This window comes from Salvelinus fontinalis, chromosome 25 (genome assembly GCF_029448725.1).
Source record: "Salvelinus fontinalis isolate EN_2023a chromosome 25, ASM2944872v1, whole genome shotgun sequence".
In the NCBI taxonomy this organism is placed as follows: Eukaryota; Metazoa; Chordata; class Actinopteri; order Salmoniformes; family Salmonidae; genus Salvelinus; species Salvelinus fontinalis.
The window spans coordinates 2987737-3007376 of NC_074689.1; the positions used below are offsets into that span (position 1 = coordinate 2987737).

Below are 19640 nucleotides of genomic sequence, written 5' to 3' on the forward strand. Positions count from 1 at the left end.
TTTGTACATATCAATGGTCAGTAGAAACCACATTTGTTTAAGCAAGTCAGCCATTTCAGCTATGTATTTTAAAAAGGTAGTAAATGAGGCTGAATTAACTTTTTCATTGCCAGACAAGGCTCCGCTGATAGCCAGGTGTAGCAGTGGTAAAGTGTTGGGACTGCTGTTGGGACAGCTTTATGTAGGCCCTAACAGTTTGTGGGCACAGTTTGTCACAGTTAAAGTGCAATTCATGCATTGTTTATTGTTGTGTCGTGGCTTTGCTGGCATGCATCCCCAAAAACATTTTTGAGTTTGCCCTACAAAGATTTACATGCTAAAATGGACCTGTCTTATGAGCAGATACACAGAGTCACAGCCACACCCCAAAGCAAGCAAAGCAAAAGCGAAAGCACAGTGGACAGGAAAAACCCTAGAATGACTAAACCTAGAGAGGAATGTACAGTGTAGAGATTTAAGAGTACATTGGGGGGTTTTGCAGGCAGGATGCTTTTTATTTCAGTGTCTTGAGAAGTTTGATTGCCGGTTGTTGAAGTTTGAATAATGTTAGGGCTATGGCTTTGTCGCTGTGTTTGGTTAGACTAAGCCAAACATGCACTGCATAAAGATTCTGTTTCAGTCCAGTATTTAATTATTTATCCTCTTTGATGTTAAGGAAAAAAAATACAAAAAGGCATGCCAGAACTAAAGACTCAAAAACAAACAAAAGGCTTCAACAAAAGCCAGCAGCCTCGTGACTCTGCCAGCTGGGACACCGACTGTCGATCGCCTTAATTGGCAGCGCATGTGTGCAAATAAAGGCTCAGCAACTAGACCTGGTTACTGCCGCCATCTGAGGATGGAGTGTTTGTCTATGTCCAAATACTCACCGTAACCCCATATACTAACGTTAGTAACACTTCCATCTCGCTGATAAACATGTTTTTGTGTTGCTTGATCCGCAGCCACATCTAGAGATTTGTTTTTGGTGAAGGTATATAACTGGATCTACACAACTAATGTCTTGAAGTGATTTCATCTTGATGTTAGAGTACTTTGGAGGTCTGAAAACATATGTTGATTTGTAAGTGTAATGTCCTTTTAAACGTGAATCTGTAAGTAACCGCAACCACATCTAGAGATTTGTGTTTGGTCCCATTTTCCTCTATACAGAATTGGGGACATTTTACCAAGACATTAGGCCTAGCTTAACATGGTCTTTACAAATCCCCTGCTGAATCTGAAATGTTCTTTCAGAACTACATTTTATTTGTATTTCTCTGTATTATATGAATTCAGACGTTCCATTCTCCATTCAACTTGGTTCAACTGCTCTGATCGTTTGAAACTTTTGTGTTCAGACAGAGAGTGAGATTCAAATTCTAGTTTCCTTTCCCCTCAACTGGCAGTGGTTGCAGCATGGCTCTGTTGTCTTGTGCTTTGTCTTTCTCGTCTGTGTTTGTGGTAAATGAAAGTCGTCACGTTACAATGTGTGAATCGTCACTGTATTTCCTGCAACTCATAGATTGATGGGTTTATGGTGCGCAAGCTTTGTTTCCTGGATCTACTCGGCAACAGAGATTACCGTGTCTTGTGATTGGCTGACCTTAGATCCTTCAACTTTTGACCTGATAGCTTTCTGATGATGATGATGACCCTTTTGAATCATTAGGAAAAAGACCGTCCTCTCTTCGATTCCTCCGTCATCTCTCCTCCGTGACCTGGAAACCGATAAGTGGTTGAGTGCTCGACAAGTGTCTATGGTTATTAGGTGAACGGAGGAGTCTGCCTCTGTCCTCGATTGCTTCCTCCCGTGGAGTCTCCTCAGCCGAAATCTGCCACACAGCAATACAATAGGCTGCCATTTTACCCCTTCAGCTCAGTGAGGATTGGACATCAGACAATAATAAATAATTTGACTTTTGCTACGGGCAGTTAATAGCTACACTTCAATTACATATGCATCAAGCTTCTCAGAGTAGGATTGTTGATCTAGGATCAGCTCCCCCTGTCCTGCATCTTATTCATTGTGATCTAAAATCAAAACTGATCCCAAATCAGCACTTACTCTGAGACGCTTGAGATCTATGGCCCCAGGTTGGAAGTAAAACTGTGTTCTTCCTTGACTGTGAGCCTCGCTTAAGTCTATGAATGTGGGCGAGAAAGGCATTCACTACCAACTTACCACCTCAGTCAGTGTGAACTAGATCACACCTAATGCATTCTAAGTAGGGTTGCAAGCTTTGAGAGGAAGTAGCCTTGTATTCTAATGCCCACATTCAGTCAGCTTGGTTGGATCTGAGTTTGTGGATTTAAATGTTTGTGGTCTTCTATTATCGCCACACCACACACCATGTGAACAAAGAGAGCTTAGACAGCATTTTCCTATGGAGTCTCATATCTGCTCTACTGTACACCACACACCAAACCACACACACACACACCACACCACACACACACACAAGGCATGGTTTGAGCATGCACACATTTCATGCACACATTTCATGTACACATTTCATGGTTTGAGCACACAGCATTTTCCTAATGTAGTCCCATCTCTGCTCTATTGCACACCACACTACACTATACCCCACACATAAGGAATGGTTTGAGCATGCACACATTTATGTTTTGAGCACACAAGGCATGGTTTGAGCACTTGTGCTCCTAAGTTGGAAAATGTAGGGGTACACAATGAGACTTTTAGGAACACAATGAAAACTATGTTAGGTATTAAAGCAGCAATCTGTAGTTGAAACAACAAAGCAATTCCCCGCAACTATTTAGTTAAACGTTAAGTGATGGGGCTGTAGAAATGTAGAGGCACTCAAATTCATAGAAAGAGCTTTGGATGCAAGGACTGACCATCCATGATATCAACATTATAGTTTAAACATATTTTGAAGATACACTGTGTTTACATTTTACTTTGTTTACAAACATTGGTAAAACAACGTTATATTTGGCTTCTGTTGGGATACCACAGTTGAACTAAGCTCATTGGGCATTTATGGGTTTATATCATACATTTTTTAGTAAAAAAATGGATGTGGTAACTAGAGGTCGACCGATTTAATCAGAATGGCCGATTTAATTAGGGCAGATTTCAAGTTTTCATAACAATCGGTAATCGGCATGTTTGGACAACGATTATATTGCAATCCACGAGGAGACTGAGTGGCAGGCTGACCACCTGTTTTGCGAGTGCAGGCAGCAAGGAGCCATGGTAATTTGCTATCTAGCATTTACCTTGTCTTGTAAAAAACGAGCAATCTTAACATAATCACTAGTTAACTACACATGGTTGATGATATTACTAGTTTAACTAGCTTGTCCAGCATTGCATGTAATCAATGCGTTGCCTGAAACTGTGTTACTTCTCTTGCGTTCAGTGTAAGCATGGGGCGGCAGGTAGCCTAGTGGTTAGAGCGTTGGACAAGTAAGCGGAAGGTTGCAAGATCGAATCCCCGAGCTGACGAGGTAAAGATCTGTCGTTCTGCCCCTGAACAACCCACTGTTCCTAGGCCGTCATTGAAAATAAGAATTTGTTTTTAACTGAGTTGCCTAGTTAAATAAAGTTAAAATTAATAAGCAGAGTCCAGGTATATGCAGCAGTTTAGGTTGCCTGGCTCGTTGCAAACTGTGTGAAGACCATTTCTCACGAACAAAGACCGTAATTAATTTGCCAGAATTTTACATAATTATGACTTAACATTGAAGGTTGTGCAATAACAGCAATATTTAGACTTAGGGTTGCCACCCATTCGATAAAATACGGAACGGTTCCGTATTTCACTGAAAGAATAAACATTTTGTTTTCTAAATGATAGTTTCCGGATTTCACCATATTAATGACCTAAGGCTTATATTTCTGTGTGTTTTATTATGTTATAATTAAGTCTATGATTTGATATAAGATAGAGCAGTCTGACTGAGCAGTGGTAGGCAGCAGCAGGCTCGTAAGCATTCATTCAAACCACACTTTCCTCCGTTTGCCAGCAGCTTTTCACAATTCTTGCTTCACAGCGCTGTTTATGACTTCAAGCTTATCGACTCCCGAGATTAGGCTGGCAATACTATAGTGCCTATAAGAACATCCAATAGTCAAAGGTCTATGAAAAACAAATGGTATAGAGAGAAATAGTCCTATAACAACTACAACCTAAAACTTCTTACCTGGGAATATTGAAGACTCATGTTAAAAGGAACCACCATTTTTCATATGTTCTGAGCAAGGAACTTAAACATTAGCTTTTTTACATGGCACATATTGCACTTTTACTTTCTTCTCCAACACTGTGTTTCTGCATTATTTAAACCAAATTGAAAATGTTTCATTATTTATTTGAGACTAAGTTGATTTGATTTATGTATTATAATAAGTTAAAATAAGTGTTCATTCAGTATTGTTGTAATTGTCATTATTACAAATATACAGTATATCACAAAAGTGAGTACACCCCTCACATTTTTGTAAATATTTGAGTATTTATTTTCATGTGACAACACTGAAGAAATGACACTGCTACAATGTAAAGTAGTGAGTGTACAGCTTGTATAACAGTGTAAATTTGCTGTCCCCTCAAAATAACTCAACACACAGCCATTAATGTCTAAACCGCTGGCAACAAAAGTGAGTACACCCCTAAGTGAAAATGTCCAAATTGGGCCCAATTAGCCATTTTCCCTGCCCGGTGTCATGTGACTCATGGTGTAGGTGTGTTAAATTTGGTGTCATCGCTCTCACACTCCCTCATACTGATTGGTCACTGGAAGTTCAACATGGTACCTCATGGCAAAGAACTCTCTGAGGATCTGAAAAAAAGAATTGTTGTTCTACATAAAGATGGCATGGGCTATAAGAAGATTGGCAAGACGCTGAAACTGAGCTGCAGCACGGTGGCCAAGACCATAAAGCGGTTTAACTGGACACGTTCCACTCAGAACAGGCCTCGCCATGGTCGACCAAAGAAGTTGAGTGCACATGCTCAGTGTCATATCCAGAGGTTGTCTTTGGGAAATAGATGTATGAGTGCTGCCAGCATTGCTGCAGAGGTTGAAGGGGTGGGGGGTCAGCCTGTCAGTGCTCAGACCATACGCCGTACACTGCATCAAATTGGTCTACATGGCTGTTGTCCCAGAAGGAAGCCTCTTCTATAGATGATGCACAAGAAAGCCCGCAAACAGTTTGCTGAAGACAAGCAGACTAAGGACATGGATTACTGGAACCATGTCCTGTGGTCTGATGAGACCAAGATAAACTTATTTGGTTCAGATGGTGTCAAGTTTGTGTGGTGGCAACCAGGTGAGGAGTACAATGACAAGTGTGTCTTGCCTACAGTCAAGCATGGTGGTGGGAGTGTTATGGTCTGGGGCTGCATGAGTGCTGCTGGCACTGGGGAGCTACAGTTCATTGAAGGAACCATGAATGCCAACATGTACTGTGACATACTGAAGCAGAGCATGATCCCCTCCCTTCGGAGACTGGGCCACAGGGCAGTATTCCAACATGATAACGACCCCAAACACACCTCCAAGACGACCACTGCCTTGCTAAAGAAGCTGAGGGTAAAGGTAATGGACTGGCCAAGCATGTCTCCAGACCTAAACCCTATTGAGCATCTGTGGGGCATCCTCAAACGGAAGGTGGAGGAGTGCAAGGTCTCTAATAGAGGTCGACCGATTATGATTTTTCAACGCCGATACCGATTATTGGAGGACAAAAAAAACGATTAATTGGCCGATATAATAAAAAAATATAAATGATATATATATATATATTTTTTTTAAATATATATATATATATATCTCATACACACACACATTTTTGTAATAATGACAATTGCAACAATACTGAATGAACAATGAACATTTATTTTAACTTAATATAATACATAAATAAAATCAATTTAGTCTCAAATAACATGAACATATGTTAAAACGAACCACCAGCTTTCATGGGTCTTCAATATCCCCAGTTAAGAAGTTTTAGGTTGTAGTGCAGAAAGCAGAGCTTGTCTGCATGGTCCCCTGTCAGTCTGCTCCTCCGTGAAACACAGACCTTATTTGAAGTAGATCAAGACATTCTCTATGGAAGACATGAACCGTAAAATAACGAAGGAACCCCTTTCAAGTTCAGCCACAAGTTATTACAGGAATTATAACGCGTCGACTATTTCTCTCTAAACCATATACCTTTGACTAATCCGGAAACTATCACCTCGAAAACAAAACGTTTATTCTGTTCCGTATTTTATCTAACGGGTGGCATCCATGAGTCTAAATATTCCTGTTACATTGCACAACCTTCAATGTTATGTCATAATTACATAAAATTCTGGCAAATTAGTTCGCAAAGAGCCAGGCGGCCCAAACTGTTGCATATACCCTGGCTCTGCGTGCAATGAACGCAAGAGAAATGATACAATTTCACCTGGTTAATATTGCCTGCTAACCTGGGTTTCTTTTAGCTAAATGTGCAGGTTTAAAAATATATACTTGTGTATTGATTTTAAGAAAGGCATTGATGTTTATGGTTAAGTACACATTGGAGCAATGACAGTCATTGATTGTTTTTTATAAGATAAGTTTAATGCTAGCTAGCAACTTACCTTAGCTTACTGCATTCGCGTAACAGGCAGGCTCCTCGTGGAGTGCAATGTAATCAGGTGTTAGCGCATTGGACTAGTTAACTGTAAGGTTGCAAGATTGGATCCCCCGAGCTGACAAGGTTAAAAATCTGTCGTTTTGCCCCTGAATGAGGCAGAACGTTCCTAGGCCGTCATTGAAAATAAGAATGTGTTCTTAACTGACTTGCCTAGTTAAATAAATATTAAATAAAGGTGTAAAAAAAATACAAAATAAAAAAATCGGCAAATCGGCGCCCCCAAAATACCGATTTCCGATTGTTATGAAAACTTGAAATCGTCCCTAATTAATCGGCCATTCCGATTTAACCGGTCGACCTCTAGTCTCTAACATACACCAGCTCCGTGATGTTGTCATGGAGGAGTGGAAGAGGACTCCAGTGGCAACCTGTGAAGCTCTGGTGAACTCCATGCCCAAGATGGTTAAGGCAGTGCTGGAAAATGATGGTGGCCACACAAAATATTGACACTTTGGGCCCAATTTGGGCATTTTCACTTAGGGGTGTACTCACTTTTGTTGCCAGCGGTTTAGACATTAATGGCTGTGTGTTGAGTTATTTTGAGGGGGCAGCAAATTTACACTGTTATACAGTGGGGAGAACAAGTATTTGATACACTGCCGATTTTGCAGGTTTTCCTACTTACAAAGCATGTAGAGGTCTGTAATTTTTATCATAGGTACACTTCAACTGTGAGAGACGGAATCTCAAACAAAAATCCAGAAAATCACATTGTATGATTTTTAAGTAATTAATTTGCATTTTATTGCATGACATAAGTATTTGATCACCTACCAACCAGTAAGAATTCCGGCTCTCACAGACCTGTTAGTTTTTCTTTAAGAAGCCCTCCTGTTCTCCACTCATTACCTGTATTAACTGCACCTGTTTGAACTCATTACCTGTATAAAAGACACCTGTCCACACACTCAATCAAACAGACTCCAACCTCTCCACAATGGCCAAGACCAGAGAGCTGTGTAAGGACATCGGGGATGAAATTGTTGACCTGCACAAGGCTGGGATGGGCTACAGGACAATAGGCAAGCAGCTTGGTGAGAAGGCAACAACTGTTGGCGCAATTATTAGAACATGGAAGAAGTTCAAGATGACGGTCAATCACCCTCGGTCTGGGGCTCCATGCAAGATCTCACCTCAGGGGGCATCAATGATCATGAGGAAGGTGAGGGATCAGCCCAGAACTACACGGCAGGACCTGGTCAATGACCTGAAGAGAGCTGGGACCACAGTCTTAAAGAAAACCATTAGTAACACACTACGCCGTCATGGATTAAAATCCTGCAGCGCACGCAAGGTCCCCCTGTTCAAGCCAGCGCATGTCCAGGCCCGTCTGAAGTTTGCCAATGACCATCTGGATGATCCAGAGGAGGAATGGGAGAAGGTCATGTGGTCTGATGAGACAAAAATAGAGCTTTTTGGTCTAAACTCCACTCGCCGTGTTTGGAGGAAGAAGAAGGATGAGTACAACCCCAAGAACACCATCCCAACCTTTAAGCATGGAGGGGGAAACATCATTCTTTGGGGATGCTTTTCTGCAAAGGGGACAGGACGACTGCACCGTATTGAGGGGAGGATGGATGGGGCCATGTATCGTGTGATCTTGGCCAACAACCTCCTTCCCTCAGTAAGAGCATTGAAGATTGGTTTGGCTGGGTCTTCCAGCATGACAACGACCCGAAACACACAGCCAGGGCAACTAAGGAGTGGCTCCGTAAGAAGCATCTCAAGGTCCTGGAGTGGCCTAGCCAGTCTCCAGACCTGAACCCAATAGAAAATCTTTGGAGGGAGCTGAAAGTCCGTATTGCCCAGCGACAGCCCCGAAACCTGAAGGATCTGGAGAAGGTCTGTATGGAGGAGTGGGCCAAAATCCCTGCTGCAGTGTGTGCAAACCTGGTCAAGAACTACAGGAAATGTATGATCTCTGTAATTGCAAACAAATTTTTCTGTACCAAATATTAAGTTCTGCTTTATAATGTATCAAATACTTATGTCATGCAATAAAATGCAAATGAATTACTTAAAAATCATACAATGTGATTTTTGGATTTTCTGAAAAATTACAGACCTCTACATGCTTTGTAAGTAGGAAAACATGCAAAATCGTATTCTTATTCTCCCCACTGTACAAGCTGTACACTCACTACTTTACATTGTAGCAAAGTGTCATTTCCTCAGTGTTGTCACATGAAAAGATACACTCAAATATTTACAAAAATGTGAGGGGTGTACTCACTTTTGTGATAACTGTATATAAAAAAATAAAATCGGCCGATTTGATCAGTATTTGCTTTTATTGGTCCTCCAATAATCGGTATCGGCGTTGAAAAATCATAATTGTAGTAGTAACTGCATATTGCATTTTTTTTAATGATAAGGATATCCAGCAATAACATAATACAGAGTTTAGGAGCACCAGAAAAAACTATTTTAGATATTGAGAATGAGCAATCAAATCATATCAAACTTCATTTGTCACATGCGCCGAATACAACAGGTGTAGACCTTACTGTGAAATGCTTACTTACAAGCCCTTGACCAACAATCAGTTCAAGAAAGAGTTAAGAAAATATTTACCAAATAAACTAAAGTAAAAAGTAACACAATAACTAAATATAGCTTGCACAAAAAAACAGCCTACATTGGCTCAGCCAATATGAATCCTAGCTACTTTTGAAGCTCATCTCTTACAGAAGCTCTCCCTGTTCCTTTCTTTCTGTGTCACCACATCTTCGTGTACTACTAAGGCTGCGGGACAGCGAAGAAATCATTACAACCATCTTTACCTTGGTGATTTATTTTCTAGGGGCACTGGTGCTCCCACATAAAAATTCCAGGTAGCAAAGCAAAATCTTTAGGAGCGTATGCCCCTTAAAATGATAGCAATGCTTTGGGCCCTGGTCAAAACTAGTGCACTATTTAAGGAATAGTGTGCCATTGGCGATGCATATGGTGACCAATGGGAACCTGGCCTGGACCCCAGCCATCATGCTGCTGGTGTGATCTGATTCTGAATGCAGCACTGCCGTAGAAGGCCTGATTAGTCTGCTGCTGTCAGGGACTCTTTTTGGGAAATGGGACAGACCCTCTGTGTTTAGGGAGCTCCGGAACAACAAGGTTAGTTGAGGCAGTGTCCCAATAGCAGGAAAGTTATTCAGTGCTTATCTTTTCCATTCATTTGGGGTGAAGGTGTATAACTGGATCTACACAACCACTGTTTTGGGATGTGGTTTCCTCTTGACATTGGAGTACTTTGGAGGTCTGAAAACACATGTTGATTTATAAATGTAATGTCCTTTTTAAACATGAATCTGTAAGTATTACTCTATCTAACCGCAGCCACATCTAGAGATTTGTTTGGTCCCATTTTACCAATACATTAGGCCTAGCTAACATAGTCTTTACACATTAATTTTTATTTAATATAACTAGGCAAGTCAGTTAAGAACAAATTCTTATTTACAATGACAGCCAAACCAAATGTGCACCGCCCTATGGGACTCACAATCACGGCCGGATGTGATTCAGTCTGGATTCGAACCAGGGACTTTAGTGTTGCCTCTTGCACTGAGATGTAGTTTCTTAGACCGTTGCACCACTCGGGAGCCCAAAATCCCCTGCTGAATCTGAAATGTTCTTTCAGAACTAAATTTTATTTTTATTTCTCGGTATTATATGAATTCAGACGTTCCATTCAACTTGGTTCAACTGCTCTGATCGTTTGAAACTTTTGTGTTCAGAGAGTGAGATTCAAATTCTAGTTTATTTTCCCCTCATCTGGCAGTGGTTGCAGCATGGCTCTGTTGTCTTGTGCTTTGTCTTTCTCGTCTGTGTTTGTGGTAAATGAAAGTCGTCACGTTACAATGTGTGAATCGTCACTGTATTTCCTGCAACTCATAGATTGATGGGATTATGGTACGCAAGCTTTGTTTCCTGGATCTACTCGGCAACAGAGATTACCGTGTCTTGTGATTGGCCTACCTTAGATCCTTCAACTTTTGACCTGATAGCTTTCAAATGATGATGATGATGACCCTTTTGAATCAAGGGGAGATTCTCATTTAGGAAAAAGACCGTCCTCTCCTCGACGATTCCGTCATCTCTCCTCCGTGACCTGGAAACCGATAAGTGGTTGAGTGTTCGACAAGTGTCTATCGTTATTAGGTGAACGGAGGAGTCTGCCTCTGACCTCGATTGCTTCCTCCCGTGGAGTCTCCTCAGCCGAAATCTGCCACACCCCCTTTAATCAGCTGTTGTTTTCTCAGAGGATTAAAGCATGCACACATTTCAAAACAAAATGTTAATTGTCCTTTTATCTCTAAAATGAATTATTACCACTTCACACATTCTCATTTCATATACGTGCATTTGTTTCCACGTTTCCTCTCCTCAATTACCATTGACCTTTTTCAAAGGAGGAGAGGATGGAGGACAGAGGAGTTATCAAAACCAATTGAGAATCTCCCAAGAATGGCCCATCCCTTTGCTCAGCAATACAATAGGCAGCCATTTTACCCCTTCAGCTCAGAGAGGATTGGACATCAGACAATAATAAATAATTTGACCTTTATTACTGGCAGTTAATTTGATCTTCACTAATGGCAGTGTGCGATCCACAGGTAGACACCATGAACTACGTGGGCCAGCTGGCAGGCCAGGTGCTGGTGACTGTGAAGGAGCTGTATAAGGGCATCAACCAGGCCACGCTGTCCGGCTGCATCGACGTGGTGGTGGTCAGACAGCCTAACGGGACCTTCCACTGCTCCCCTTTCCATGTACGGTTCGGGAAACTTGGCGTGCTGCGCTCCAAGGAGAAAGTGGTGAGTTTGTGGTTAACTGAGGAAGAGAGAATGAGAGGGGTGGGGGTATAGTCAAGCAGAGCTTCCTCAAACTGTAAGCAGAACGCACGTGGCCAAGGATGACCTCACCCCCATATGTTCCAAATGGCACCCTATTTCCTCATACAGTGCACTACTTTTGACTAGGACCCATAAGACTGGTTAAAAGTGATACAATATATTAGGAATAGTGTGCTATTTGGGATGCATACCTTTTTGCTGTATTCCCCATCTTTGGCAGATGGATGTCGACAACATTTGTCCAGGTCTGTCATAGCAGTTTAGTATGACAGGGTTGCATGTCTTTGTTACCCTCTGTCACATGCATAACTGACATGCAATTAGGGCCATTTCATATTGCTGTGTGGAGGTGCTTCTGCCTGACACAGATCCAGGTATTAACCTTCCTCCTGAGAGAGGAGAGTGAATAGGGGGAGGACTACCAGGCTAGCTCATCATCCCTGAGACACTGCGGCTGTATCCCAAATGGCACCATGTTCCCTATTTAGTGCCCTACTTTTGACCAGGGCCCATTAGGGCTCTGGTCAAAAGTAGTGCACTAAATAGTGAATAAGATGCCGTTTGGGACGCTGGCAGGAACAGCGCTGTACTGCTTCTGCTACCGTTCGCCTCAGTCACTATGGCAACCCAATTTTAGATTTGTCTCTGCATAGCGAAGAGGAGAGCTGGCCTTTATACAGTACAGAGAGGAATGTGAAGTAACAGTGTGGAATGATTGACCCAGCATCAGGTAGTTGATTTGGTGATGGTGCTATCTTTTATAAGATCCTTTTGGAAACTCGTATAGCTACTGCACTGGTTGCATTATTGATGGACAGAAAACATTTCCCCCTCATCGCATATCTCTTGAGTCAAGTGTCTCTTTATTCTCTTTACGGAAACAGACCATTAATACTCTGTCTGCATCCCAAATAGATGTTTAGCCTGAGCCTCCTCAGCCTGTGTGAAGGTCAGACTAAACTAAGGTGGTATCAGTATCCCTCCTTAGAGCACCTTTATTTTATTTATTTATTTCACCTTTATTTAACCAGGTAGCCCAGTTGGGAACAAGTTCTCCAGTTACAACTGCGACCTGGCCAAGATAAAGCAAAGCAGTGCGACAAAAACAACAACACAGAGTTACACATAAACAAACGTACAGTCAATAACACAAAGAAAGGAAAAATAGAAAAATCTATGTACAGTGTGTGCAAATGTAGACGAGTAGGGAGGTAAGGCAATAAATAGGCCCTAGATGCAAAAATAATGACAATTTAGCATTAATACTGGAGTGATAAATGTGCAGATGATGATGTGCAAGTAGAGATACTGGGGTGCAAAAGAGCAAGAGGATAAGTAACAATATGAGAAAGGTGGGTGTGCTATTTACAGATTGGCTGTGTACATGTACAGTGATTGGTAAGCTGCTCTGACAGCTGATGCTTAAAGTTAGAGAGGGAGATATAAGGCTTCAGTGATTTAATTCAATTCGTTCCTGTCATTGGCAGCAGAGAACTGGAAAAAAAGGGGGCCAAAGGAAGTGTTGGCTTTGGGGATGACCAGTGAAATATACCTGCTGGAGCGCCTGCTATGGGTGGGTGTTGCTATGGTGACCAGTGAGCTGAGATAAGGCGGGGCTTTACCTAGCAAAGACTTATAGAGGACCTGGAGCCAGTGGGTTTGGCGACGGATATGTAGTGAGGGCCAGCCAATGAGAGCATACAGGTCGCAGTGGTGGGTAGTATATGGGGCTTTGGTGACAAAACGGATGGTACTGTGATAGACTACACCCAGTTTGCTGAGTAGAGTGTTGGAGGCTATTTTGTAAATGACATCGCCAAAGTCCAGGATCGGTAGGATAGTCAGTTTTACGAGGGTATGTTTGGCGGCATGAGTGAAGAAGGCTTTGTTGCGAAATAGGAAGCCGATTCTAGATTTAATTTTGGATTGGAGATGCTTAATGTGAGTCTGGAAGGAGAGTTTACAGTCTAACCAGACACTAGGTATTTGTAGTTGTCCACATATTCTAAGTCAGAACCGTCCAGAGTAGTGATGTTAGTCGGGCGGGAGGGTGATGGCAGCAATCAGTTGAAGAGCATGCACTTAGTTTTACTAGCATTTAAAAGCAGTTGGAGGTCACGGAAGGAGTGTTGTATGGCATTGAAGCTCATTTAGAGGTTTGTTAGCACAGTGTCCAAAGAAGGGCCAGATGTATACAGAATGGTGTCGTCTGCGTAGAGGTGGATCAGAGAATCACCAGCTGCAAGAGCGTCATCATTGATATATACAGAGAAAAGAGTCGGCCCGAGAATTGAACCCTGTGGCACCCCCATAGAGACTGCCAGAGGTCCGTACAACATGCCCTCCGATTTGGCACACTGAACTCTATCAGAGAAGTAGTTGGTCAACCAGGCGAGGCAGTCATTTGAGAAGCCAAGGCTATTGAGTCTGCCGAAAAGAATGCGGTGATTGACAGAGTCGAAAGTCTTGACCAGGTCAATGAAGACGGCTGCACAGTACTGTCTTTTATCAATGGTGGTTATGATATTATTTAGGACCTTGAGCGTGGCTGAGATGCACCCATGACCAGCTCGGAAACCAGATTGCATAGTGGAGAAGGTACGGTGGGATTCAAAATGGTCGATCTGTTTATTAACTTGGCTTTCGAAGATTTTAGAAAGGCAGGGCAGGATGGATATAGGTCTATAACAGTTTGGGTCTAGAGTGTCTCCCCCTTTGAAGAGGGGGATGACCGTGGCAGCTTTCCAATATTTGGGGATCTCAGACTATACGAAAGAGAGGTTGAACAGGCTAGTAATTGGGGTTGCAACAATTTCGGCGGGTAATTTTTTAACAATAGACAGAAGGGCAATTCCTTCTGCACAAACACAGTCAAGGAGGAGGTTGATAAACTCGTGGATACCATTTTTACATCTCAGTGTCCAGTATGAAGGACGTTAGGCTGGGGTCCAGGCCAGGTAGTTTCGCAAGACAATGCTAACTAGCATTAGTGTAATGACTGGAAGTCTATGGGTATCTGCTAGCATTGGCTCGTGAAACTACTTATAACTTTCTTCATTCTGGACACAGACACATACGCATGGTATCCATGAGTTCATCTGACTCCGGGGAAGTAGATATAGGGCCTCATTGCCAAAATCCCATCGTATCCCATTAAGCTTAACAGGAAACAGTATGATGCACTGCAGGCAGGTAATCTGTTCGCCCAGTTTGCATTCAGGAACCATAGCATAGTGTTAGCCAAAATAAAAAAAGTTATTTTGAGCATGTAAGCACACCATAATAAGAAGTAGGCCTGTGTCCAATATCTAGAGTGGTCTTGCTGAATTAAGCAAGCACACTATAACAATGTGTGGAAAATGTTTGTTTATTAATGCCTTGGTTTATTACTGGACATTATTATAAAGGGTTGCTTGAGATTGTTTGACAAATTCAGTCATACCTTCTCATGTGGTTACTAGGTCTCAGTTAAACGTCAGTTCCGCCTAGTAATTCAGTTGCATCTTCCAGTTAGTTGGCTTTGGGCTGTATACAGTATATCAAGCATCTTCGAGTAGGAGTGCCCCCTGTCCATGTAAACTTATGGGCAAAACTGATCCTGAATCAGCACTTCTGGTCTGAGATGCTTGATACAGAGTTCCTCCATAAATCGGTGACTGATCTTTCCTTTACCGCTGCAGATTGACATTGAGATCAATGGAGAACCAGTAGAGTTGCACATGAAGCTGGGTGACAACGGAGAGGCCTTCTTTGTTCAGGAAACGGAGCAGCATAATGTGAGTTAAAAAAAAATGTATTAGTCAACCACTGTTGACACAGCTTATTACTTCCTGTATCCCAAATGGCACCCTATTCCCCCCAAAAAGCACTTATTTTGACCTAAAGTAGTGCACTGTTTGGAATAAGGTGCCATTGAGGACGCATTCTATGACGTAAACTTGTGACTCATCTCTCTTTTTGTCACCCCGCCCCAGGAGATCGTCCCTGCCCACCTTGTGACTTCGCCCATCCCCACCACAGAGGAGGCTCTGTGGTGGGGCAGAGAGTCTCGAGCTGGAGGGTCGGGTCTGGAGGGTGGGCTGCAGTCCCCCCAGGGGTGCCTAGAGGACCCGGCCTCCTCCTCCACCCCCCTCCTCCCCCCCAGCACCACAGCAGGGAAAAAGAAGAAGAGACGCAGGAGGAAGCACAAAGCAGATCCCCGGAAGGAGGAGCAGCAGACCCCCACTGCTTGTGTGGAGGAGGTCTGTGAGCTGAGTTCAGACGATGAGCACGGTGGCACACACAACAACAGCAGGTAAATCCATGGAAGTTGGGGTACCTACAAAATGGCACCTTATTCCCTACATAGTGCACTGCTTTTGGCCTATGGGCCCTGGTCAAAAGTAGTGCACTACTGTATGTAGGGAATAGGGTGCCATTTGGGATGTGGTCTAGGTCTGCTTTGCATAGTGTGTAGTGTTAACCCTGATGTTGATGGTGTGATCTTCTTTACCTCCTCAGGGCCTCTTCGTTCTCCACAGTGAAGGACACAGTGGAAAACAGGCAGCACCCCACCCTCCACTCTCTGGACAGCTACCCTTTCTCTGATGGAGACTGGTCTACCGGCGGCAGCCTCAGGTATGACCCCTACAGTCAGTCAGTCAGTCATTAACTTCTTATTCAAATATTTACACAGATCATACAAACAGACAGGATCATTAGAGATTTTTGTTTTCATAGGATTTTGACAAAACCGATACTAGGGCTGGGATTCAATCCAAGGCACGTTGTAGAGCAGCGCACTGGACAACCGTCAATGCACCTTTTAAAGGCGCAATGTCCCTGATGTGACGTTGGCTCAAGCAAAAATGACCTTAAAAGGTGCGTTGTCGGCTGTACAGTTTGCTGCTCTGTAACATGCCTTGGTATGAATCCCGGCCCTAGGTAGATTTTAAATTTAAGTGCTACGACAAACGTTTAAAAAAATATGCCTGTGGAGCTGTGTATACATGTCATCTTGTGTTCAAAGTGAATGTATTGGGAGGTTTTTTGTTGATTTCAGCAGATCCTCAAGATCCCTGTCCGAGCCCATGTCTCCAAAGAGCGACTCTGAGCTGATGGTGAAGTCATCAGAGAGCATGCTCAGAGCAGAGTCACACATGCAGTGGTCCTGGGGAGAGTTCCCAGAATCCACCAGGGTAAGGCCTGTGTCTTGCGTCTCATGGCACCCTATTTCCTGTATAGTGAGCCACTTTTGAACAGGGCCCATAGGCCACTATTGGGAATAGGGTGCCATTTGGGAAGTATACACTGTATGTCCTCCATCTCAGAGATGGAAACATGTCAAAAAATGTCATGACATGAAATCCCTATACCCACTGATTTCATGTTGGCTCTCTTTGTCCAGGTCTGTAAGAAAGAGCGCTCGGAGCTGACTAAGACAGTAACTATAACTCCATCAGAGAGCACCCACTTCAGGGTCATCCTCAGCTCTGAGGCCATGGGGGTGGAGGCAGGGGGCATCCACACCTCTCTGGACACTGTGTGTGGACCTGCCATCGTCAAACCAGAACCCCGGACTCCCAAACAAAGTGCCCTTCATAGCTCCAAACACCACCCGTCCGACTCTCTATCTGAAACCCATTCTCCGCCCCAACCTGAACCGTGTCCCCTCAAACCAGAGCCAGGTGCTCTCACAGCAGAGCCCTATCCCACTCCCACCCCCCTTCTGCCCAAGCCTGAGCGTAGGGCTCGTTGGACCTCCACCCCCCCCAGTGTGCTTGGTTCCAGCCGGAGGGACAGTGGCTCTTCTGCCTGTGGGGACCTGGGGGCCATTGGCTCCAAGACTGACTCCCCGTCCAAGAGGAGAGGTACTAATTGTGCAGTGTAAAAGCAACCAAACTTATTTAAGAAACCACATCTAAAGTATGCAGAGATGGTTCATATAGATAGCTTATTGATCAAATATAACACATGACTTAATAAGGCTTCTAGCTTACTTGCTTATGGTAGCACAATGTGCCGGAGGAGGGCATGTCATAGCCCTCTGTTCTCCACGACAGCTGGCATGAACAAAGTCTTCACAGGACCTATATGTCCCCTTTTTGATGTTTTGTGTCCCCTATTTTAAGAACCCCATAGCTTTGTCACTTCAGAATGGTGTGATGGCAACAGAGAGGAAATTACTTATTCATGAGCTCAAACAGTGTTATGGACTAATGTTACACCCAGACAGGGTTATTGACTAACGTTACACCCAGACAGTGTTTGGTAGAGCAGTGTTTAAGAATATAATAACAGGAAGGAAGTGGTTTGCTCTGAGGTCTGGGAAGTTCTTACTTGCCTCTCAGTCTGTGTCTCAAATGGCACCCTATTCTCAATATAATGAACTACTTTTTACCAGGACCCATAGGGCTCTGGTAAAAAAGTAGTGCACTATAATAGGCAATAGTGTGCCATTTAGGATGCACCCTCCGTCTGAATGGGGCTTTACAGAATGCTCAGAGATTTCTCAGAAGTGAAAAAGGTGAACAACAGTATTTGTGAATGGTTTATAAGAATGTAAACGGTTTATGTGAACGTTGATGGTTTTTGTGAATGTTGATGGTTTCTCTGTGACGAAGGTGTGAGAAAGAGGAGTCAACACCAGGGCCCTGAGGATATTTACCTGGATGACCTGAACGCTATGGAGCCTGATATAGTTGCACGCTACTTAGGTCCCAAGAGGTACCTCATCATGTCTTTCATCGCATGTATTGTAGCCCTATTCCCTTTATAGGCACCCTATTCCCTTTATAGTGCACTACTTTTGACGAGGGCCTGTATTGTGTTGTAGTGACTGACCAGTCTGTGGTTATGTCTGTGTGTTGCAGTGAGTCCGAGGCGGTCCCTAAGCACTGGGTAGAGGTGGGCCGGCGCGATGGGTCCCAGTCTCCCCAGTCTGTGGGCAGTGCAGCGGCCGACAGCGGGACCGATTGTCTGTCTGACTCGGCTGGGGATCTACCAGATGTCACCCTGTCTCTCTGTGGAGGGGTCGGAGAGAACTCGGAAATCTCCAAAGGTAAGGTTTCCTACTCTGTGTAAGTGTTATATTATAGTGACTAGTGCTGTTTCCCAAATTGCACCCTATTCCCTAGTATAATGCACTGCATTTGACCAGGACCTGTAGGGAATAGGTTCCATTTGGGATGTAGCCTAGGACCTTGATAAGTACGCAAATAATAAACTAGTACACTATTACTCACAAATGCCACTAATAATAATATGACTTAAGATAATAGTGACGCAAATGCTTTGATTTTTTTTTATTGCAGAGAAATTCATGGAGCACATCATCACATATCACGAATTTGCTGAAAATCCAGCAATCATCGACAATCCCAATTTGGTGGTTAGAATTTCAAACCGGTGAGTCGTTACAGCTGTCATACCCATACTAATTCATCTTACTACATTGTACTAATTCTTAGACTATGACATTTTGAGCAGAAGATCACAATTAGATTTCCTCGAACTTGAAACTTATCACAATTATTTTTATTACACACATACAATATACTTTATATGGACTTAGTGTACAAAACATTAAGAATACCTGCTCTTTCCATGACATAGACTGACCCGGTGAATCCAGGCGAAAGCTATTGATGTCATTTTTTACGCTCAAAAGTTTCCCGTGTGTATCAAGAATGGTCCACCACCCAAAGGACATCCAGCCAATCTGACACAACTGTGGGAAGCATTGGAGTCAACATTGGCCAGCATCCCTTTGGAACGCTATTGACACCTTGTAGTCCTTGCCCCGACGAATAGAGGCCGTTCTGAGAGAAAAAGGGGGTGCAACTCAATATTTTGTTTTATACATGCCATATATATATATATATATATATAATGCAACATGCAACAATTTCAAAGGTTTTCTGAGATTACAGTTCATATGAGGAAATCAGTCAATTGAAATAAATTCATTAGGCCCTAATCTATTGATTTCACATGACTAGGAATACAGATATGCATTTGTTGATCACAGATACCTTAACAAAAAAATGGGCCTCACAATGGGCCTCAGGATCTCGTCACGGTATTTCTGTGCATTCAAATTTCCATCGATAAAATGTAATTGTGTTCGTTGTCCGTAGCTTATGCCTGCCAATACCATA

General features: G+C 43.0%; 1 protein-coding gene across 2 annotated transcripts in view; it reads left to right on the forward strand.

Annotated features, from left to right (window-relative positions):
- The window catches only part of LOC129822760 (phosphatidate phosphatase LPIN2-like), a 51609-nt gene that overhangs the window by 24827 nt on the left and 7142 nt on the right, over positions 1–19640 (forward strand). The window contains exons 2-10 of one of the 2 annotated variants that reach the window (XM_055881144.1): positions 11263–11463; positions 15183–15278; positions 15477–15796; positions 16003–16119; positions 16544–16679; positions 16889–17351; positions 18105–18207; positions 18354–18541; positions 18795–18888. In XM_055881144.1, the coding sequence (XP_055737119.1) occupies positions 11272–11463; positions 15183–15278; positions 15477–15796; positions 16003–16119; positions 16544–16679; positions 16889–17351; positions 18105–18207; positions 18354–18541; positions 18795–18888 (1709 nt within the window). In that variant the 5' untranslated portion in view covers positions 11263–11271. The remainder of the gene's footprint in view (positions 1–11262; positions 11464–15182; positions 15279–15476; positions 15797–16002; positions 16120–16543; positions 16680–16888; positions 17352–18104; positions 18208–18353; positions 18542–18794; positions 18889–19640) is intronic. The other variant, XM_055881145.1, reaches the window with a different exon arrangement.